General features: G+C 50.3%; 1 protein-coding gene across 1 annotated transcript; it reads left to right on the top strand.

Annotated features, from left to right (window-relative positions):
* The first annotated feature begins 11759 nt into the window (after positions 1 to 11759).
* LOC120390110 (mucin-2-like) lies at positions 11760 to 18002 on the top strand. Its single transcript, XM_039512423.1, has 5 exons — positions 11760 to 11817; positions 13702 to 13824; positions 14957 to 15112; positions 15781 to 15921; positions 16546 to 18002. Exons 1-5 carry the CDS (start codon positions 11760 to 11762, stop codon positions 18000 to 18002), a joined length of 1935 nt encoding a protein of 644 aa, XP_039368357.1.

Genomic DNA, 18002 nt, shown 5'->3' with positions numbered 1-18002 from the left:
GCTGCACCCCCTCCGAGGCCCCTCCACACTGCCGGGCGATGCAAAGGGGCCGCTGCATAGCCAAGGGTCTGCCCAGCGCATGGGTGTGTCTGTCCCGGTACCTCACGGCTGGCTGGAATCTCTCTGTGCATTAGCAAATTCACTGAATAAATCAGGATCCAAAATAAAAGCCCCCGGTGTGTTGTTGTGTGCGGGTTGCCCCTTGCTGAGCCGTCCGCATGAGACTGGGGCACTGTCTAGCCCAGTGTCCTGTCTTCCGACAGTGGCCAGTGCCAGGTGCCCCAGAGGGAATGAACAGAACAGGGAATCATCAAGTGATCCAGCCCCTGTTGCCCATTCCCAGCTTCTGGCAAACAGAGGCTAGGGACACCATCCTTGCCCAGCCTGGCTAATAGCCACTGATGGACCTGTCCTCCATGAATTTATCTAGTTCTTGTTTGAACCCTGTTATGGTCTTGGCCTTCACAACATCCCCTGGCAAGGAGTTCCATAGGTTGACTGTGCACTGTGTGAAGAAATACGTCCTTTTGTTTGTTTTCAACCTGCTGCCTGTTAATTTCATTTGGTGACCCCTAGTTCTTCTTGTATGAGGAGTAAATAACACTTCCTTATTCACTTTCTCCACACCCTTCAATATTTTATAGACCTCTATCATATCTCCTCTTAGTCATCTCTTTTCCAGGCTGAAAAATCCCAGTCTTATTAATCGCTCCTCATACGGAATCCATTCCATCCCCCTCATCATTTTTACTGCCCTTTTGTGAACCTTTTCCAATTCCAGGTATCAGAGTAGCAGCCGTGTTAGTCTGTATCCGCAAAAAGACAGGAGTCCTTGTGGCACCTTAGAGACTAACAAATTTATTTTAGCATGAGCTTTCGTGAGCTACCTCCAATACACCTTTTTTGAGATGGGAGACCATATTTGCATGCAGTATTCAAGATGTGGGCATACCATGGATTTATATAGAGGCAATATGATATTTTCTGTCTTATTATCTATCCCTTTCCTAATGATTCCTAACATTCTGTTCGCTTTTTTGACGGCCGCTGCACATTGAGTGGATGTTTTCAGATAACTATCCACAATGACGCCAAGATCTTTCTTGAGTGGTTACAGCTAATTTAGACCCCATCATTTTACATGTAGAGTTGGGATTATGGTTTCCAATGTGCATTACTTTGCATTTATCAACATGGAATTTCATCTGCCATTTTGTTGCCCAGTCACCCAGTTTTGTGAGATCCCTTTGTAACACTTCGCAGTCAGCTTTGGACTTAACTCTCTTGTGTAGTTTTGTATCATCTGCAGATTTTGCCACCTCACTGTTTACCCCTTTTTCCAGATCATTTATAAATATGTTGAATAGGACTGGGCCCAGTACAGACTCCTGGGGGACCACACTATTTACCTCTCTCTTTTCTGAAAACTGTCCATTTATTCCTACCCTTTGTTTCCTATCTTGTAACTGGTTACTGACCCATGAGAGAACCTTCCCTCTTATCCCATGACAGCTCACTTTGCTTAAGAGCCTTTGAGGAGGGACCTTGTCAAAGGCTTTCTGAAAATCTAAGTGCACCATATCCACTGGATCCCCCTTGTCCACATGCTTGTTGACCGCCTCAAAGAATTCTAGTAGATTGGTGAGGCGTGATTTCCCTTTACAAAAACCATGTTGACTCTTCCCCAACAAATTATGTTCATCTGTGTGTCTGACAATTCTGTCACACAGAACTGTTGGTGTCTGGCCAGCCCAGCCACACTTTCAACCACCTCTGTGACTGTGTGCAGATCAAAGAACCAGTCGGTGGTGCCACTGACATCTTCCGGCCCATCAACCCACCCCAGCCCAGCTCTGCCCAGCGTCGCCATGGAGCTTAACATGTTACCTCCTGAGAGGCTGATCTCCCAGACAGAAACAAGGATGATGGTGGAGTGGGGGAGCAATGGGGGGCACACAGCACCCCTGGCATGCAGGGAAAGGGGGACTCTGTGTGGCGGGTGCGGGACTCACCCCTGAGGCGCCTCCTGCTGGTTGTCTCCAGGAATTAGCTCTCCAGGCATTGGAGCGTCCTCTGCAGGCCGGTGTCCTGCTTGCTGCTGGCCCCCCCATGTCCCTCCCGGACCCCGGTTCCCTTTTACCTGGGGTGCTGCCCCTCCAGGCAATACCCCACAGATCTGCATCTCCCCTCCCCAGGGAACCCCCACCCTCTATCCCCACCTTGCCTCAGCCTATGGGCTACTGCCAGTCACCATCTCGCCCCCTTTCACTAGGGCCAACTGCCGGCTATATAAGCCAGTCATCACAGGCAAGGGAGGTTTGGACCTGCTGCCTTCCCCTGCAACCCAGGACCCCCAGGGGCCTCGTACAAGGCCCTGCAGCCTTGGGAGTTGCTGGCCCGGAGCTCCCCAGCTCCTCTGGCCTTTCCCCAGCCCAGCTTCACTCCAGTGCCCTTCAGCACTCAGGCAGCCACGTCCATCCCCCTCCTCAGCTGGAGGGAGCCTGCCTGCTCCTGGCCCACTGCCCCTTATTCAGCCAGGCTCGGCCGGATTGGGGTGTGGCCCCCAGTTAAGGCTGCTTTCCCCAATCAGCCCCACTTTTCCTTCCCTGCCACAGCCCTCTCCCCGGCTGTTTTAAGGCAGGAGCGGGGAGAGGGAGAGGACCATCCCGCTACACCCTGGTACAGGGGAGAGGAAATGGGGGGAACACAGAGCCCCTATAATGAGGCGGGGGGACTTACATGATGTCCCTGCAATAGAAGGGGGTGGGACGGGCACCTGAGGAGTCTGCGAGGACCACGGCGGGCTGGCAGGAGCCCTGGGCCGTGCAATGGACTCAGCCAACACAGGCTGCGAAGTGAGCGACTCTCCAGTAGTGTGAATACCTGCACAACGGGAGCCACATCTGGGGTGGGCAGGGCTTGTTTTATGTGCGGAGCTTGGGGAAAGCACCATCCCCTTCATCCATCCCCAATTTGCCAACCGCTGGCCCAGAGTCTGAAATTGTGCAATTGCTGAGTGTCCTGGAGGAAGATGGGTCCATTAACCCCTCAGCTTGTTTGGAGCAGATGGTGTTGGTTGGGGAGGGGCACTAAATGTGAGAGACAGCGTAGAGTCAAATGAAGGAAAAATCTTAAGTGAATCAAACTATCCCATAGAGTCTCCATGGATTGTAATTCCATGCTTGGATAATAAGAATATAGCAGGAGGGATGTATAACCGACCACCTGACCAGGATGGTGATAGTGACTGTGAAATGCTCAGGGAGATTAGAGAGGCTATTAAAATAAAAAACTGAACTATAATGGGGGATTTCAACTATCCCCCTATTGACTGGGTACCTATCACGTCAGGACGGGATGTGGAGAGAAAGTTTCTAGACACCATAATTGGCTGCTTCTCAGAGCAGCTAGTCCTGGAACCCACCAGAGGAGAGGCAGTTCTTGATTTAGTCCCACGTGGTGCACAGGATCCGGTCCAAGAGGGGAATATAGCCGGACTGCTTGGTAATAGTGACCATAATATAATTAAACTTAACATTCCTGTGGTGGGGAAAACTCCACAGATGTGCAACACGGTAGCATTTAATTTCAGAAAGGGGAATTACACAAAAATGAGGAGGTTAGTGAAACAGAAATTAAAAGGTACAGCGCCCCCAAAGTGAAATCCCTTCAAGCTGCATAGTAACTTTTTATGGACACTATAACAGAGGCTCAACTTAAATGTAGACCCCAATTAAAAAAACATAATAAGAGAACCCAAAAAGAGCCACTGTGGTTAAACAACAAAGGAAAAGAAGTGGTGAGAGGCAAAAAGGCATCCTTTAAAAGTGGAAGATGAATCCTAATGAAAAAAATAATACATGAAAAGAGATAGGATGAACACACTTAGTAGATTACAAGCTTTCTAATGACACCATACAAGGGGTATTTAGCATAAAGCATGTTCCGGTGATGTCATACTGATGAGCATACTTCCATAAAGCATATGGAGTGCAGCATCACACCCATGTTTTTTAATCTTCCCTCAAAGGTCATGTTTTCTAGACCTTTAATCATGTTTGTTGCTCTTCTCTGGATTTTCTCCAATTTGTCCACAACTTTCCTGAAATGTGGCACCCAGAACTGGACACAACACTCCGGTTGAGGCTTAATCAGCGCGGAATAGAGCAGAAGAATTACCTCTCGTGTCTTGCTTACCACACTCTTGCTAATACAGCCCAAAATGACGTTTGCTTTTTTTGCCACAGCGTTACACTGTTGACTCACACTTAGCCTGTGATCCACTATGACCCCGCAATCCCTTTCCGCAGTGCTCCTTCCTAGGCAGCCATTTCCCAGTTTGTCTGTGTGCAACTGATTGTTCCTTCCTAAGTGGAGGACTTTGCATTTGTCCTTATTGAATTTCATCCAGTTTCCTTCAGACCACTTATCCAGTTTGTCCAGCTCATTTTGGATTTTAATCCTATCCTCCAAAGCACTTGCAACCCTACCCAGCTTGGTATCATACACAAACTTTATCAGTGTACTCTGTATACTCTAAGTGATTATCTAAATCATTTATGAAGACATTGAACAGAACCGGACAAGAACTGATCCCTGCAGGACCCCACTCATTATGCCCTTCCAGTATGACTGTGAACGACTGATGACTACTCTCTGGGAACGATTTTCCAACCAATTTTGGACCCACTTTATAATACGTAGCTCCATCTAGGTTGTATTTTCTAGTTTTTTTTTATGAGAAGGTCATGTGAGACAGTGTGTAAAGCTTTATGAAAGTCAAGGTTATACCACCTTGCGTCCCTCCCTTCCACAAGACTTGTTACCTGTCACGGAAAGCTATCAGGTTGGTTTGACATGATTTATTATTGACAAATCAATGCTGGCTCTTAATTAGCACCTTGTTATCTTCTAGGTGTTTGCAAACTGATTGCTTGATTATTTGTTCCGTTACCTTTCCGGGTACTGAAGTTAAATTGACTGGTCTGTAATTTCCCGGCTTGTCCTTATTTCACTATTTATAGATTGGCACTAGATTTGCCCTTTTCCAGTCTTCTGGAATCTCTCCTGCCTTTCAAGACTTTTCAAAGTTAATTGCTAATGGCTCAGATATCTCCTCAGTCAGCTCCTTGAGTATTCTAGGATGTATTTCATCAGGCCCTGCTGACTTGAAGACATTTAACTTGTCAATGCATTTTGTAACCTGTTCTTTCTCTATTTTAGCCTGTGATCCTACCTAATTTTCACTGGTGTTCACTACGTAAGACCTCTGATTGCTACTAACCTTTTGGTGAAAACTGAAACAATAAAGTCATTTAGCACCTCTGCCATTTCTATTGTCTGTTATTGTCTTTCCCTCCTTCACCGAGTAATGGGCCTACCCTGTCCTTGGTTTTCATCTTGGAGATCCTAACACCTTGATTGCGTCTGGAAGCCCCCTACCCATCTTGACAACCTCAGGGAGTAAAAATGGCCTGAAATACAGCCAAGGCCGAAATACTCTTCTCCGCTCAGTTATTCTGTAAGTAAATTCCCCAAGCTGGGTGCGACGTCATGTGCGTAAGACCCATTTTCCCACAACGCCCTTGACATGGGGCGAGGAAGAAAATGTGTCAACAATTAATATTAACACAATTTAATTATAAGGAATTTAGCAACCTGTTTTGGAAGTGGAAGGGGAGCTGTCATAATGGAACGAACTCCATGGCCATTCTTAGTTTCCTTGGGATAGTTTCAGTGGACCCCCTCATTTGGTATCACTCGGCCATTGCTCCATTAGAGTAAATGGTCCAGATCCCCCACTGTGTCAATTTGCCATTGTTGTGTGATTTCCAGCTCCTGATGAAATGGCTAAACACGTCTAATGTGCAAACAGTTGCACCTCTACCCTTGTGACTAAGCTGAGTATCGCCTCTTATCTCTGTTGCAGGAACCAGCTGATTGTATGGAACAAGTTCTATAAAACACAAGCTGATGGGCTGAGAAAGGGTCAGTCTGAATTTTATTTAAGGACGGAGTGGCCAGGCACGAGTGTCGTGTAATATATTATATTTCAGTAAATCATTCACTGTTACTCCCTATGTATATTTGAATCCGATTCTGCCTTTGGACTATATAGAGAGGAAAGGGGCCGTGTATTTCTTCAATTTACAGAGAACTTGGAGGTGAATGGAACCGTTGTGTGGCTGAAGGTAAGAGTTTTTAAGCCGGGTTCAGTTGTTGTTTGTAATCTTTCACGATCTGCTGCAAAGCGTGTAAAGGCTGGAGATATATTTCAAGTGCCAGCTCCCATTGTAAAAACCCCTGATGACGATAGAGCAGGGATAATGAGGCTCAGTTTGTTCAAAGGAAAAGAAGCCCCACTCGTGGAATGGTGTGTGAGCGAAACAGGGAGATTTTCAAAGGCAAAACCAGCAGCGAGAGGGCCAGCATCTGCTGAAACTCACTGGGAGTCGGGCCTTGAACTCCCTTCAGCTGCTTTGAACATCCCAGGTTTAGGGAACAGAGAAGAACCACTCAACATAACTGATTTTGACTGTCAAAAGCCTTCGGCAAACTCTCGCACCGTAGGGCCGTAACCGGGCTGGCCCACATCATTTTGGCCCCTGAGGCGGGGAGCTCAAATGATGCCCCCATGACCCCTCACTTGGGTCAAAACTTTGAAAGGTCTCAATCCTGCCTTCTTCCTGTTCTACTCGTCTCATGGTACGGTTCTGCTACCTACCCCAATAAAGGAGAACTAACAACTTAAAATGCCTTATTAAAAAATGTTAAGTAACACTTAACTTTCAAACGCCTGAACAGCAAATGTAACTTTCCTTGTCTGCACAGTAAACACTGGCATTTTCATCTGTTTGAATAATCAAAGTGGTGCTTTCCGTGCCTTCCTGGTTGCAAAGATTTGAACTGCTTCCTGCTGAAGGTCCACAGTCTGGGGCAGCTCATGCTCTACTGAGATGGTCGCAAGGCCGACCAGCCTCTCCTGTGTCACTGTGGAGCGTGGACGTGTTTTTATTAACTTCAGTTTGGAGAAGCTGCGTTCTCCACTGGCAACTGTTACAGGAAGGGTTATAAGTATGCGCAGAGCAATAAAAGCATTTGGAAAGAGGGTGGTCATCTTATTTGTGCACATCTATTCCAGAACAGCCTTTGGAGTTGAGCCTGCTGAAATGTATCTTGAAAGGGCTTTCGGTTCATCACCTAAATCACTTGCATCAATATCGCGCATGTCATCATGTGTCAACACTGTCTCTAGTGCCCGGCATTGCTGGTGTAGGTCTTCTTCAGGTATAGTGAGGAGTTTTGGAATATCGTACAATATCCCAAATATACTGCAGTGTTCCTTGAGCCATGGGTGGCAAGTTTGTAAAAATTTTGGTGGGGCCCAGAACCCGCCCCCAACTCCGCCCCCTCAACTCCGCCCCCACCTGCCTAAGGCTCTGGGAGGGGGCTCGGCGGGGGAGGTCTGGGGTGCAGATCCTGGGCTGGGGATTAGGGTGCAGGAAGGGTGCTGGGTGCAGGCTCTGGTCTGGGGCAGGGGGTGGGTGTGCAGGAGGAGGTGAAGGGTGCAGGCTTTGGGATGGAGTTTGGGGTTGGGAAGGTGTGTGGGAAGGGGAGGGAGTTTGGGGATAGGAGGGAGTGCAGGGTGAGGACTGTGGGGGTGTGGATGAGGGGTACATGATGCTGGTGGGGGCTCAGGGCTAGGGAAGAGGGTTGTGCTGTGGGTGAGGGCTGTGGATGAGGGGTTCATGATGTGGGGGCGCTCAGGGCTGGGGTAGAGGATTCGGGTGACGGGGGATGAGGGCTCTGGCTGGGGCTGCGGATTAGGGTGCAGGGGGATGAGGGCTCTGGCTGGGGCTGAGGATTAGGGTGCAGGGGATGAGGGGTTCATGATGTGGGGTGCTCAGGGCTGGGGCAGAGGATTAGGGTGCGGGGATGAGGGTTCATGATGTGGGCGCTCAGGGCTGGGGCAGAGGATTAGGGTGTGGGGGGATGAGGGCTCTGGCTGGGGCTGAGGATTAGGGTGCAGGGGGATGAGGGCTCTGGCTGGGGCTGAGGATTAGGGTGCAGGGGATGAGGGGTTCATGATGTGGGGGTGCTCAGGGCTGGGGCTGAGGATTAGGGTGCGGGGGGAATGAGGGCTCTGGCTGGGGCTGAGGATTAGGGTGCAGGGGGATGAGGGCTCTGGCTGGGGCTGAGGATTAGGGTGCAGGGGGATGAGGGGTTCATGATGTGGGGTGCTCAGGGCTGGGGCAGAGGATTAGGGTGCGGGGATGAGGGGTTCATGATGTGGGGCGCTCAGGGCTGGGGCAGAGGATTAGGGTGCGGGGGGATGAGGGGTTCATGATGTGGGGGCGCTCAGGGCTGGGGCAGAGGATTAGGGTGTGGGGGGATGAGGGCTCTGGCTGGGGCTGAGGATTAGGGTGCAGGGGGATGAGGGCTCTGGCTGGGGCTGAGGATTAGGGTGCAGGGGGATGAGGGGTTCATGAGGTGGGGGCGCTCAGGGCTGGGGCTGAGGATTAGGGTGCGGGGGAATGAGGGCTCTGGCTGGGGCTGAGGGTTTGGGGTTGGAGAGGCTCAGGGTAAGGGCAGCCTGCCTTGCCAGTACTGGCAGAGGGCAGGCACTAGGACCCTGCGGCAGCAGACAGCCAATCTGCTGGGAGCCCTCCGGGCAGCAGCGCGCTGCGTTCTGTCAGGCAGGGACACAACACAACGCGGGAGGGAACACGCGGAGGGGGTGGCAGGCGGGGCTGGGACCTGCTCCAGGCAGGGTCGCGGCGGCGGGGGGAGACCTGTGGTGGCCGGGGCCGATCCAGGCAGGATCGGGGAGGGGGGGCGGGAAGAGACCCAGCTCCAACTATTGCTGGAGCAGGGCGGCCAGCCCTGAATATTGCTGGGGCCCGGGCCCCACACAACTATATAACCTGCCGCCCATGCCTTGAGCTGCATGAAACGTTCTTCAACTGACTGTATTGCACAATCTAGCACCTGGTTAGAGAATTCAACTTTGAATTGTTGTTTGGGGTCTTTTATGGGATTATCCCCTGCCTCATAATCAAAATGTCTTCTTCTTCGGTGACTCTTGTATTCTTGAATGGGTGGGAAAATAGCTTCTGTGTGAAGTTCCTCTGCCAACTTCTGTGCACTCTTCAGAACGTTTTGAAATCCCTCATCTGACTGGTAAGACTGTAGGTGTGACTTTGCTCTGTCCAGTTGTTCCATTGCTCCAGATATATCAAGATCAACACCTTGGAGTCTCTTGCTTACAACCTTTATTTAAAACAGTATATCAGGCCACAACACTAAGCCATAAAGAAAAGTGAAGTTATGTATGTTTCTGGTGATTCCATTTCCCTGTCACTGTTCTCCCACGAACAGTTCCTGTCATTGCATTATCCTCCAGAATGGCAACTATGGCATCATCTATCTTCCCAATTTCGTGTTTGATAGGCTTTATCACCTCAACTCGACTTTCCCATCGTGTGGCACTGAGTGGTTTCAGTATCAGAGGATGTTCCCAGATGTTGCTTCAAAATTTGCCATGGATGAGTTGATGCAGAGAAAAATACAGAGATGCTTTGAATTACATTAAAAAATTCAGTAGCCTCACTAGAACCTGATTCTGCATCACTGACCACAAAGTTCAAAGAATGAGAACTGCATTCGACAAAAAAAGCTCAAGGGTTTAACTCTCGGATCCGTTTCTGCACTCCTCTGTTCTTTCCTCTCATGTTGGCATCATTATCATCGCCCTGACCTCTCATGTCAGCTATCGCAATTCCCGAATCTTCCAGCTTTTTAAGAAGCACATTTGTCATACCAGCTCCTGTAGTATCATCAATGTCAATAAATTCTAGAAAATGCTCTTTGACAGTCACCATTGCAGGGACCTTTTTACTAGGTTTTGTTGTTACAAAACACATCATTAAAGTAATTTGTTCCGTATGGCTGGTGTCAGGTGTGCAGTCCAGAATAAAAGAGCAATATTTTGCTGACTTCATATGTGCCACAATCTTCTGTTTGACTTTTGTTGCTAGTAACTGTGATATCTCATTTTGAACTGTTTTTCCAAGGTAGTGGTGTGTGTACATTTCTTGGGTGGTGACTCTTCTTAGATGCTCCTGGAGTACAGCATCAAACTCAGTCATCAGCTCCACAATTTTAAGGAAGTTTCCATTGTTTGGCACATACAGCTGATCTGCAGTGTCATGCAGTGCTAGGTTTTGGGTAGCAAGCATTCTCACAATGGCAATGAGCCTTTTCAGAATATTTTGCCAGTAAAGAGACTCTGATGCAATCTTCTCTTGATGCTGATCATCTGTGGCGGCCTTTAACCGTAGTCTCATCTCAAGCTCTTTCCACCTACGGAATGCTCTCTGGTGATTTGCTGCCTTCTCATGGCATGCCAGATTTCTAGCCAGATTTTTCCAGTCCTTTGTTCCTGTAGAACCCAATGTGCCTGGAACATCAGACTGGAAGATTTTGCAACAAAAACATTATGCAGCATTCTGGGTTTTTGAGTACATAAGCCATGGCCTCTCCACTTTGTCACCATTGGGGATTTCATGCCAGGAATGTGTTGGATGGAAACTTCTATTTTCATTGTCTTTGGGGAACATGAAGCTTTTCACTTGCTGTGGCCCATGCAGTACACGGAAGTCCCTCAGGCTACTGCTCAAGTGGGTCCACAGTCCTGGATCATCTAGACTTAAGGAACTAAACTCAGCAGCAGCTGTTTCTTGCACCTCCACCACTCTCTTCTCTGATCTATACTTTTCTTCAGGAATGTGCCTGGTTACATCCATCTGAGATGGAGATGTGGATGCTGCAGTAGCTGCCAGGTCACCTGCACTCTGACTAACTGGAAGAGGAGGCATCTTCTCACCACTCACATCCTCACTGGGGCCAGAAGGCTCAGCGTGAACATGTGTGTCTATGTATCTCAGGAGATACAGTCCCACACCGGGGTCTACCCTGGAGGTCCACGCTGTTATTTCTAGGCATGTTTGTGGCATGAAAGAGCTGAGAGAAATGCCTGGTGTCAAGTATCGGGGGTCGCCGTGTTAGTCTGTATCCACAAAACAACAAGGAGTCCGGTGGCACCTTAAAGACTAACAGTTTTATTTGTTTTACCCACGAAAGCTGATGCCCAAATAAATCTGTTAGTCTTTAAGGTGCCACCGGACTCCTTGTTGTTTCTGAGAGAAATGTTTTCACCAAAACTTTTCGCCACCTAAAAATGCAGGTTTGGGGTAACAGAAACATTTTGTGAATTTGTGTCAATTTCGCCACATTGCTGCAGCAGCAAAAACAAATCCTAGGGGAAAAAAATCCTGAAAAATGGAAATGTTTTGTCTTCACAATTCCAGAATTAAACGTTTTGATTTTTTCAACTCAAATTGTCCTTTCAAAATTGACGGCAACATTTATATTTAAACCATTTTAAGAATGTTTTTAAATGCCTGAAAACAAACCCAAACCACTTTTTGTTCGGCTTTTCGGTCGGATGAGAATTTTGGTTCAACCGAAAACGGTTTTTATTTCCTGATCTTTTGGAACTGCCAGAGAACCAAAAAATCGGTTATTTGTGCAGCTCTGAGCCCTGGTGCTTTCCCCCCCAATCTTGGCTGTTATTCCCTTTCCATCCTCATTTCGGTCTTGACTCTCTCCTCCTCCCCCCCCGGGCAGCGCTCGCCGTGTCAGCTGTGAGAAGCTCCATTCAGCTCTGAGCCCAGCCCCGTGGGCCTCCCAGCACCAGGATGGTTTCCTTCATCCTCTGCCTTCTCCCTGCTCTCCTAGCTACAACGAGTGCACAAGGTGAGTCACTCGCTGCTGTGGCCACCCCTCCCCGACTTGGAGACTTCACACCCCCCGGATCCCCAGTCAGGGGAACATCCAGCATGTGCAGGGAGGGGGGATTAGCTCTGGGTGGGGTACAAGGCCCTGTCTACACTAGGGCTACTGTAGCAGTTTAGCCACAGCGCTGTAGCTGGGCTGGCAGAGCCCTGTAATGAAGACGCCGCCTATCCCAATGGATGGGGTTTTTCCATCCCTGTGGGAACTCCCCTCCCTGAGCCGGTAGTCAGGCCGAGGGAAGCGTTCACTCATCGACCTGCATCTACTCCAGGGGTTAGATCGGCCCTAGCTGTGGTGCTCAGGGCGTGGACTTTTCAACCCCCCCGAGCACTGTATCTATATCACCCTGGTTAGTAGAGATCAGGCCTGAGGGACACCATTACTGGATACTGCCCTGAATTCTTATTCCCACGAAGGCCCCTCTGCCCGGCTTTGGCAGCACAAAGGGGACTAAATATAGGAGTAAATGACACTGCTAAGGGACTGAGTGTAACCTGGAATCAGGGCTCTCTAACTCAGCCATCAGCTCCAAAATTTTAAGGACGTTTCCATTTTTTGGCACATACAGCGGATCTGAAGTGCCAGGCAGGGCTAGGTTTCGGGTAGCAAGCATTCTCACAATGCCAGTGAGCCCTTTCAGAACATTTTGCCAGCAAAGGGAGACTGATGCAAGCTTCTCTTGAATCATAGAATCATAGAATTCAAGATCAGAAGGGACCATTATGATCATCTAGTCTGACCTCCTGCAAGATGCAGGCCACATAAGCCGATCCACCCACTCCTGAAATAATTCTCTCCCTTGACTCTGCTGTTGAATGCTCCAAATCATGATTTAAAGCCTTCAAGTAGCAGATAATCCACCAGCAAGCGACCCCTGCCCCATGCTTCGGAGGAAGGCGAAAAACCTCCAGGGCCACTGCCAATCTACCCTGGAGGAAAATTCCTTCCTGACCCCAAATATGGCGATCAGCTGAACCCCGAGCATGCGGGCAAGACTCTCCAGCCAGACCCTCTGGAAAAAGGCTAACAATATCCCAACATTGACCCTTTGTACTAATTACCAGTGTGGCATGTTATTGACCTATTGACTAAACCCATTATCCTATCATACCATCCCCTCCATAAACTTATCTAGCTTAATCTTAAAGTCATGGAGGTCCTTCACCCCCACTGTTTCCCTTGGTAGGCTGTTCCAGAATTGCACACCTCTGATGGTTAGAAACCTTCGTTTAATTTCAAGCCTAAATTTCCTGACCGACAATTTATATCCGTTTGTCCTCGTGTCCACATTAGCACTGAGCTGAAATAATTCTCCTTCCCTGATATTTATCCCTCTGATGCTGATCATCTATGGTGGCCTTTAACCTTAGTCTCATCTCAAGCTCTTCCACCTATGGAATGCTCTCCGGTGATTTGCTGCCTTCTCATGAGCACAGAGAATACATGTGCACCAGCAGCAGACACAATTTTCTGCACTCTGGGTCCTAGTGGCGCCAGTAGGACCCAGAGTGTAGCGGAATCAGCCAACACACACTGCAAAACGAACGACTCTCCAGTACTGTGAATACCTGCACAATGGGAGCCACATCTGGGGTGGGCGGGGCTTATTTTGTGGGTGGAGCTTGGGAAGAGCATCATCCCCTTCACCTGTCCCCAGTCTGACCCCCCTGGGTACCGCTGGCCCAGTGGCTGAAATTATGGAATTGCTGAGTGTCCAGGAGGAAATTGGGTCCGTTAACCCCTTGGCTTGTTTGGAGCAGAGGGGGAAGACTGGGGCTAAGGGACGTGTCAGAGTGACACTGTCACGCCACAGTAAGAAGGAAACACTTCTTCTTCTTTCTCCAGCTGCGATCCTGACATGTGACACGTGCTTTGGTCAAACGGAGACCTGCAATTTCGCTCCACGAAACTGCCAAGTCAACAAGGCTACCGGTGGCTGCCTCTCCGTGGCGGAAGATATTAAATTGGGTAGGTGATATTGCCATCAACCCAGGCACACCCTACCCCGCAGTCTGTCACCATCCTCATCGCTAAGGCCAACCCCAAACAGTCCATCAATAAAGCACATTCACCTGGCACAGAGCACTCAGTCTGTGCTCGATGCTTCATTCATTCAGGCAACGTTACTGTGTCTTACGTAGTGACTGGAAGACTCGGTGGTTCAAAATCCTGTCCCCATTGGAGTCAATTGTAAATCTTCCATTGACTTCAGGGGGGTTCCGTTTTTTTGCCCCTTGCGCTTTATCTCCACAATGGACGGCTGCGCTGCAACAAGTGAAGCTGCTTTGGGTGGAAATGCACATTCTGAATCGTGTAAAAAAGGAAATTGGCGCTGAGATCCCTTGTACACTGCCGCCTTGGTCCCAAATCCTGTCTGGAGCTGTCAGTCACCTTCTCAGGGCTGGAGCCCTGCCGTACACGTTTTTCACCTTGCTTGGGATGCAAATTCAAGATACCTTTTGCCGTTTGACTTAAAGAGATTCAACTCCCTGAGCTCTTCAGGCCAGCGGATTTCCCTGGTTCCCTTTATTTCTCAACGTTTGCCCTTTGCAATTGAAAATCTGAGTTACAGACCTGGCTTTCTTCATCCTTCCCTTGAATTAAAGAGAGCAAATGGCTCCTTCCATTTACCCTTTAAGAAGGATGCATAGCACAGCATCAGCTTTAACGTGCTCTGTCATTATCTACCTACCTAACCTATCTAATCCCCATACGTGCCAACCTGCCTCTGACCACACTCAGGACATTTTCCCAACACAGTCACAAATGGGTTTATTAAAACTTCCCTCCACTCAGGGTGCGGCCTCACTGCAGAGTTAACGTGGGCCGTGACCCAAGGTTTAGCCTAACCCACCCCCGCACCGCTCCCTACTATCCACACACAAAACCCTTTAACCTCAGGCTAACTGCTGCAATTTGGGGGGCAGTTTCAATCCAGGCTCCTCTTTAATTTCTTGAATTGTGGGCCTCAGAACTAGACACAGGATCCCAGCAGCGTCGCCCCAGGGCCAAATATGGAGGTAAAATAACCTCCCTGCTGTTACTGGAGGTTCCCCTCCCAGCTTCTCATTTTCTTTTACCATTTATGTCTTTAACAAAGGTGGGTCACAGAACACGAACTTCTACAAAGAGTGTCTGAGTAACTATAAGAGTGACATAGAAGTCCCCATCTCCTTCACTGTTGGGAATGGCAATTACGTGAGGATCAACACTACACGATGCAACACAGATAATTGTAACTCGGCTGTACCTGGAAGTAAGTTATGAGTGTGTTTTTATTGTCCCTCTTCAATGGGGTGTGAATCCAGCTCTCCGTGCGCCCCCTGCTGATGCACGTGACCGTTCGAGCGCTTTGGAAGGGCACCAGCTCAAAGCACATTAACGAACGGTTTACGCACATCAGCAGGGTGCATGTGGCCAGCTAGGCCGTGGCAGGCTGGCGCAGGGTCGATTCACACCCTGGCAGATGCTTACACCCCGACCCATCTTGCCACAGTCGAATGGTTGATGTGGACAAGCCCTGGCACAATTGTATTTGTTCCCATTTCTCCCCTTTACTGCCCCCAACGTCCATTCACTCGAATGTCATTTCTGTCGCCATTGAAATGCCTGTCGCTGGCGGGTCCCCAAACCAGGGGGTGGAACAGTCCGGGCCCTTGTGAAATCAGACGGGCGAGGGCTGCACGTGAGAGAGGGGGCAGCAGCCGGGATGGGCTCCAATCTAAACCTCCCTGAACTGTCAGGCTCCACCTTCAAACTCGCCGGGGTCTGGAACTGATCGGATGCGGCGTTCGCAGATAGTTGGGTCACAGACAGACGGAGAAATGCCGTCGGGCTGGGGGTGGGGCCTTCACCTGCTCAGGACATCCACCAGTTTGAACGAGGTTTAACCCACCCTGTGATCGTCTCTCTCTCGGTTCTCAGTGCCCACGGGGAGCACCACCGCGAACGGGCTGCAGTGCCCAACCTGCTTCGCTCTCAACTTCGCTCCCTGCAACAGCTCAGTCACCCCTTGTACTGGGGATGAGACCTACTGCATCGATTTCGTTGGGTTTCTACACAAAGGTAAATGCTGCCAGCTGGCTGCAGCATGGGAGCTACCCCAGGAATCTGACATCTCAGGGACTCCCCAGAAAGCTGGTGAAAACTAGTCTGTGCTGGGCCCTTGGGCATGTGGGGGCGGCCAAGAGGGGTTTTTGGCCGGGGGGAGGGAGAGAGCCTCTCCCTGCTCTAACCATTAGACCCCACTCCCTTTATGTTTAACTTGGCTAAGCTATTGCTCAGTGCAGAAGCTCCTGTTCTCAGTGTGTGTCCAGGACTCCCAGCGCTTTAGGGTGTTTATAAAATAACTGAACCGAGCGGTTGGGGCTGCCGGGGATGGTGAGAGCCGGGCATGTTCACCGGGGGGCCGTGCGCTGGGGAAGGAGCCTTCCCCGGAGATCAGCTGGTTCCAAACTCCAGCTTCAGTCTCTTGTGAAGCTGCAGAAAGGAGTGCGGGGGAGGCAGGAGGGGACCAGACGCCCGCCCTGCCGTGGCCAGTTACAGCGAGAGCAGGGAGAGCACCGGGGGGGGGGGGGTGGGAACGGGAGGCAGAGGTGGGAACCGCTGGATGGTGGAAACAGAGGTTCTGGGGGCAGAGAAGGAACCAGAGCTGCCCCCGCCTAATAACAGGCTGATTTTCTCCCTCAGGTTCATCTCCTTCGCCATTTCAAGCAAAAGGCTGCACTACAGCGTCTCCTCAGGTCATTAAACCTGGAGCCATCCTGACTACGGCACTGTACACATTTGACTTTCTGGGGGGGGCCTGTGTTCTGGCGGAGAAAATACCCACGAACCCCCCCTCCACAACTGCTGCCTCTCTAGAAACAACCAACCCTGCCCCTAATAAAACCACTACCACACTCCCTGCTTCAACCACCACCACTACCACCCCCAGCGCAACCATCACTACCCCTGAAACAACCACCGCCACCACCACCTCTCCTGCTACAACCGACAGCACCCCCAACACAACCACCACCCCTAACACAATCACCACCACTGCCAACACAACCCCCACCCCTGAAACAACCACCACCACTCCTGCTACAACCGACACCACCGCCAACGCAACCACCACCCCTGAAACAACCACCACTACTCCTGCTACTACCGACACCACCCCCAATGCAACCACCACTACCCCCGAAACAACCACCACCACCACCACTCCTGCTACAACTGACACCACCACCAACACAACCACCATCCCTGAAACAACCACCACCACTCCTGCTACTACCGACACCACCCCCAACACAACCACCACTACCCCCGAAACAACCACCACCACCACCACTCCTGCTACAACTGACAGCACCCCCAACACAACCACCACCCCTGAAACAACCACCACCACCACCACTCCTGCTACAACCGACAGCACCCCCAACACAGCCACCACCCCTAACATAATCACCACCACTGCCAACACAACCCCCACCCCTGAAACAACCACCACCACTCCTGCTACTACCGACACCACCCCCAACGCAACCACCACTACCCCCGAAACAACCACCACCACCACCACCAATCCTGCTACAACCGACAGCACCCCTAACACAATCACCACCACTGTCAACACAACCATCACCCCTGAAACAACCACCACCACTTCTGCTACTACTGACACCACCCCCAATGCAACCACCACTACCCCTGAAACAACCACCACCACCACTCCTGCTACAACCGACAGCACCCCCAACACAACCACCACCCCTAACACAATCACCACCACCGCCAACACAACCACCACTCCTGAAACAACCACCACCACTTCTGCTACTACCGACACCACTACCAAAACAACCACCGCCACCATCCCCAACATAACCACCCCCCTCAATGCAACCACCACCTCCCCTACAACAACCACCACCCCTGACACAAATACCACAAACAAAACAACCACCATCCCCAAAACAACACCCACCCCTACAACCATCACCACCAACAAACCCACTGCTCCACCCAAATCACCCACCACCAACAAACCAACCGCTTCCACCACCAGTGGGGGCAGCCCGTCTCTGGAGAGATTCTCCTTCGCCCTCTACCTGCCTGGCCTGACTGGGCTGCTGCTGGTGAAGCTGCTCTCCTGA

This window comes from Mauremys reevesii, linkage group 24 (assembly GCF_016161935.1).
Source record: "Mauremys reevesii isolate NIE-2019 linkage group 24, ASM1616193v1, whole genome shotgun sequence".
Lineage (NCBI taxonomy): Eukaryota > Metazoa > Chordata > Testudines > Geoemydidae > Mauremys > Mauremys reevesii.
Note: the sequence above shows the minus strand (reverse complement) of the source record. Positions and strands in the feature narration are given on the sequence as shown.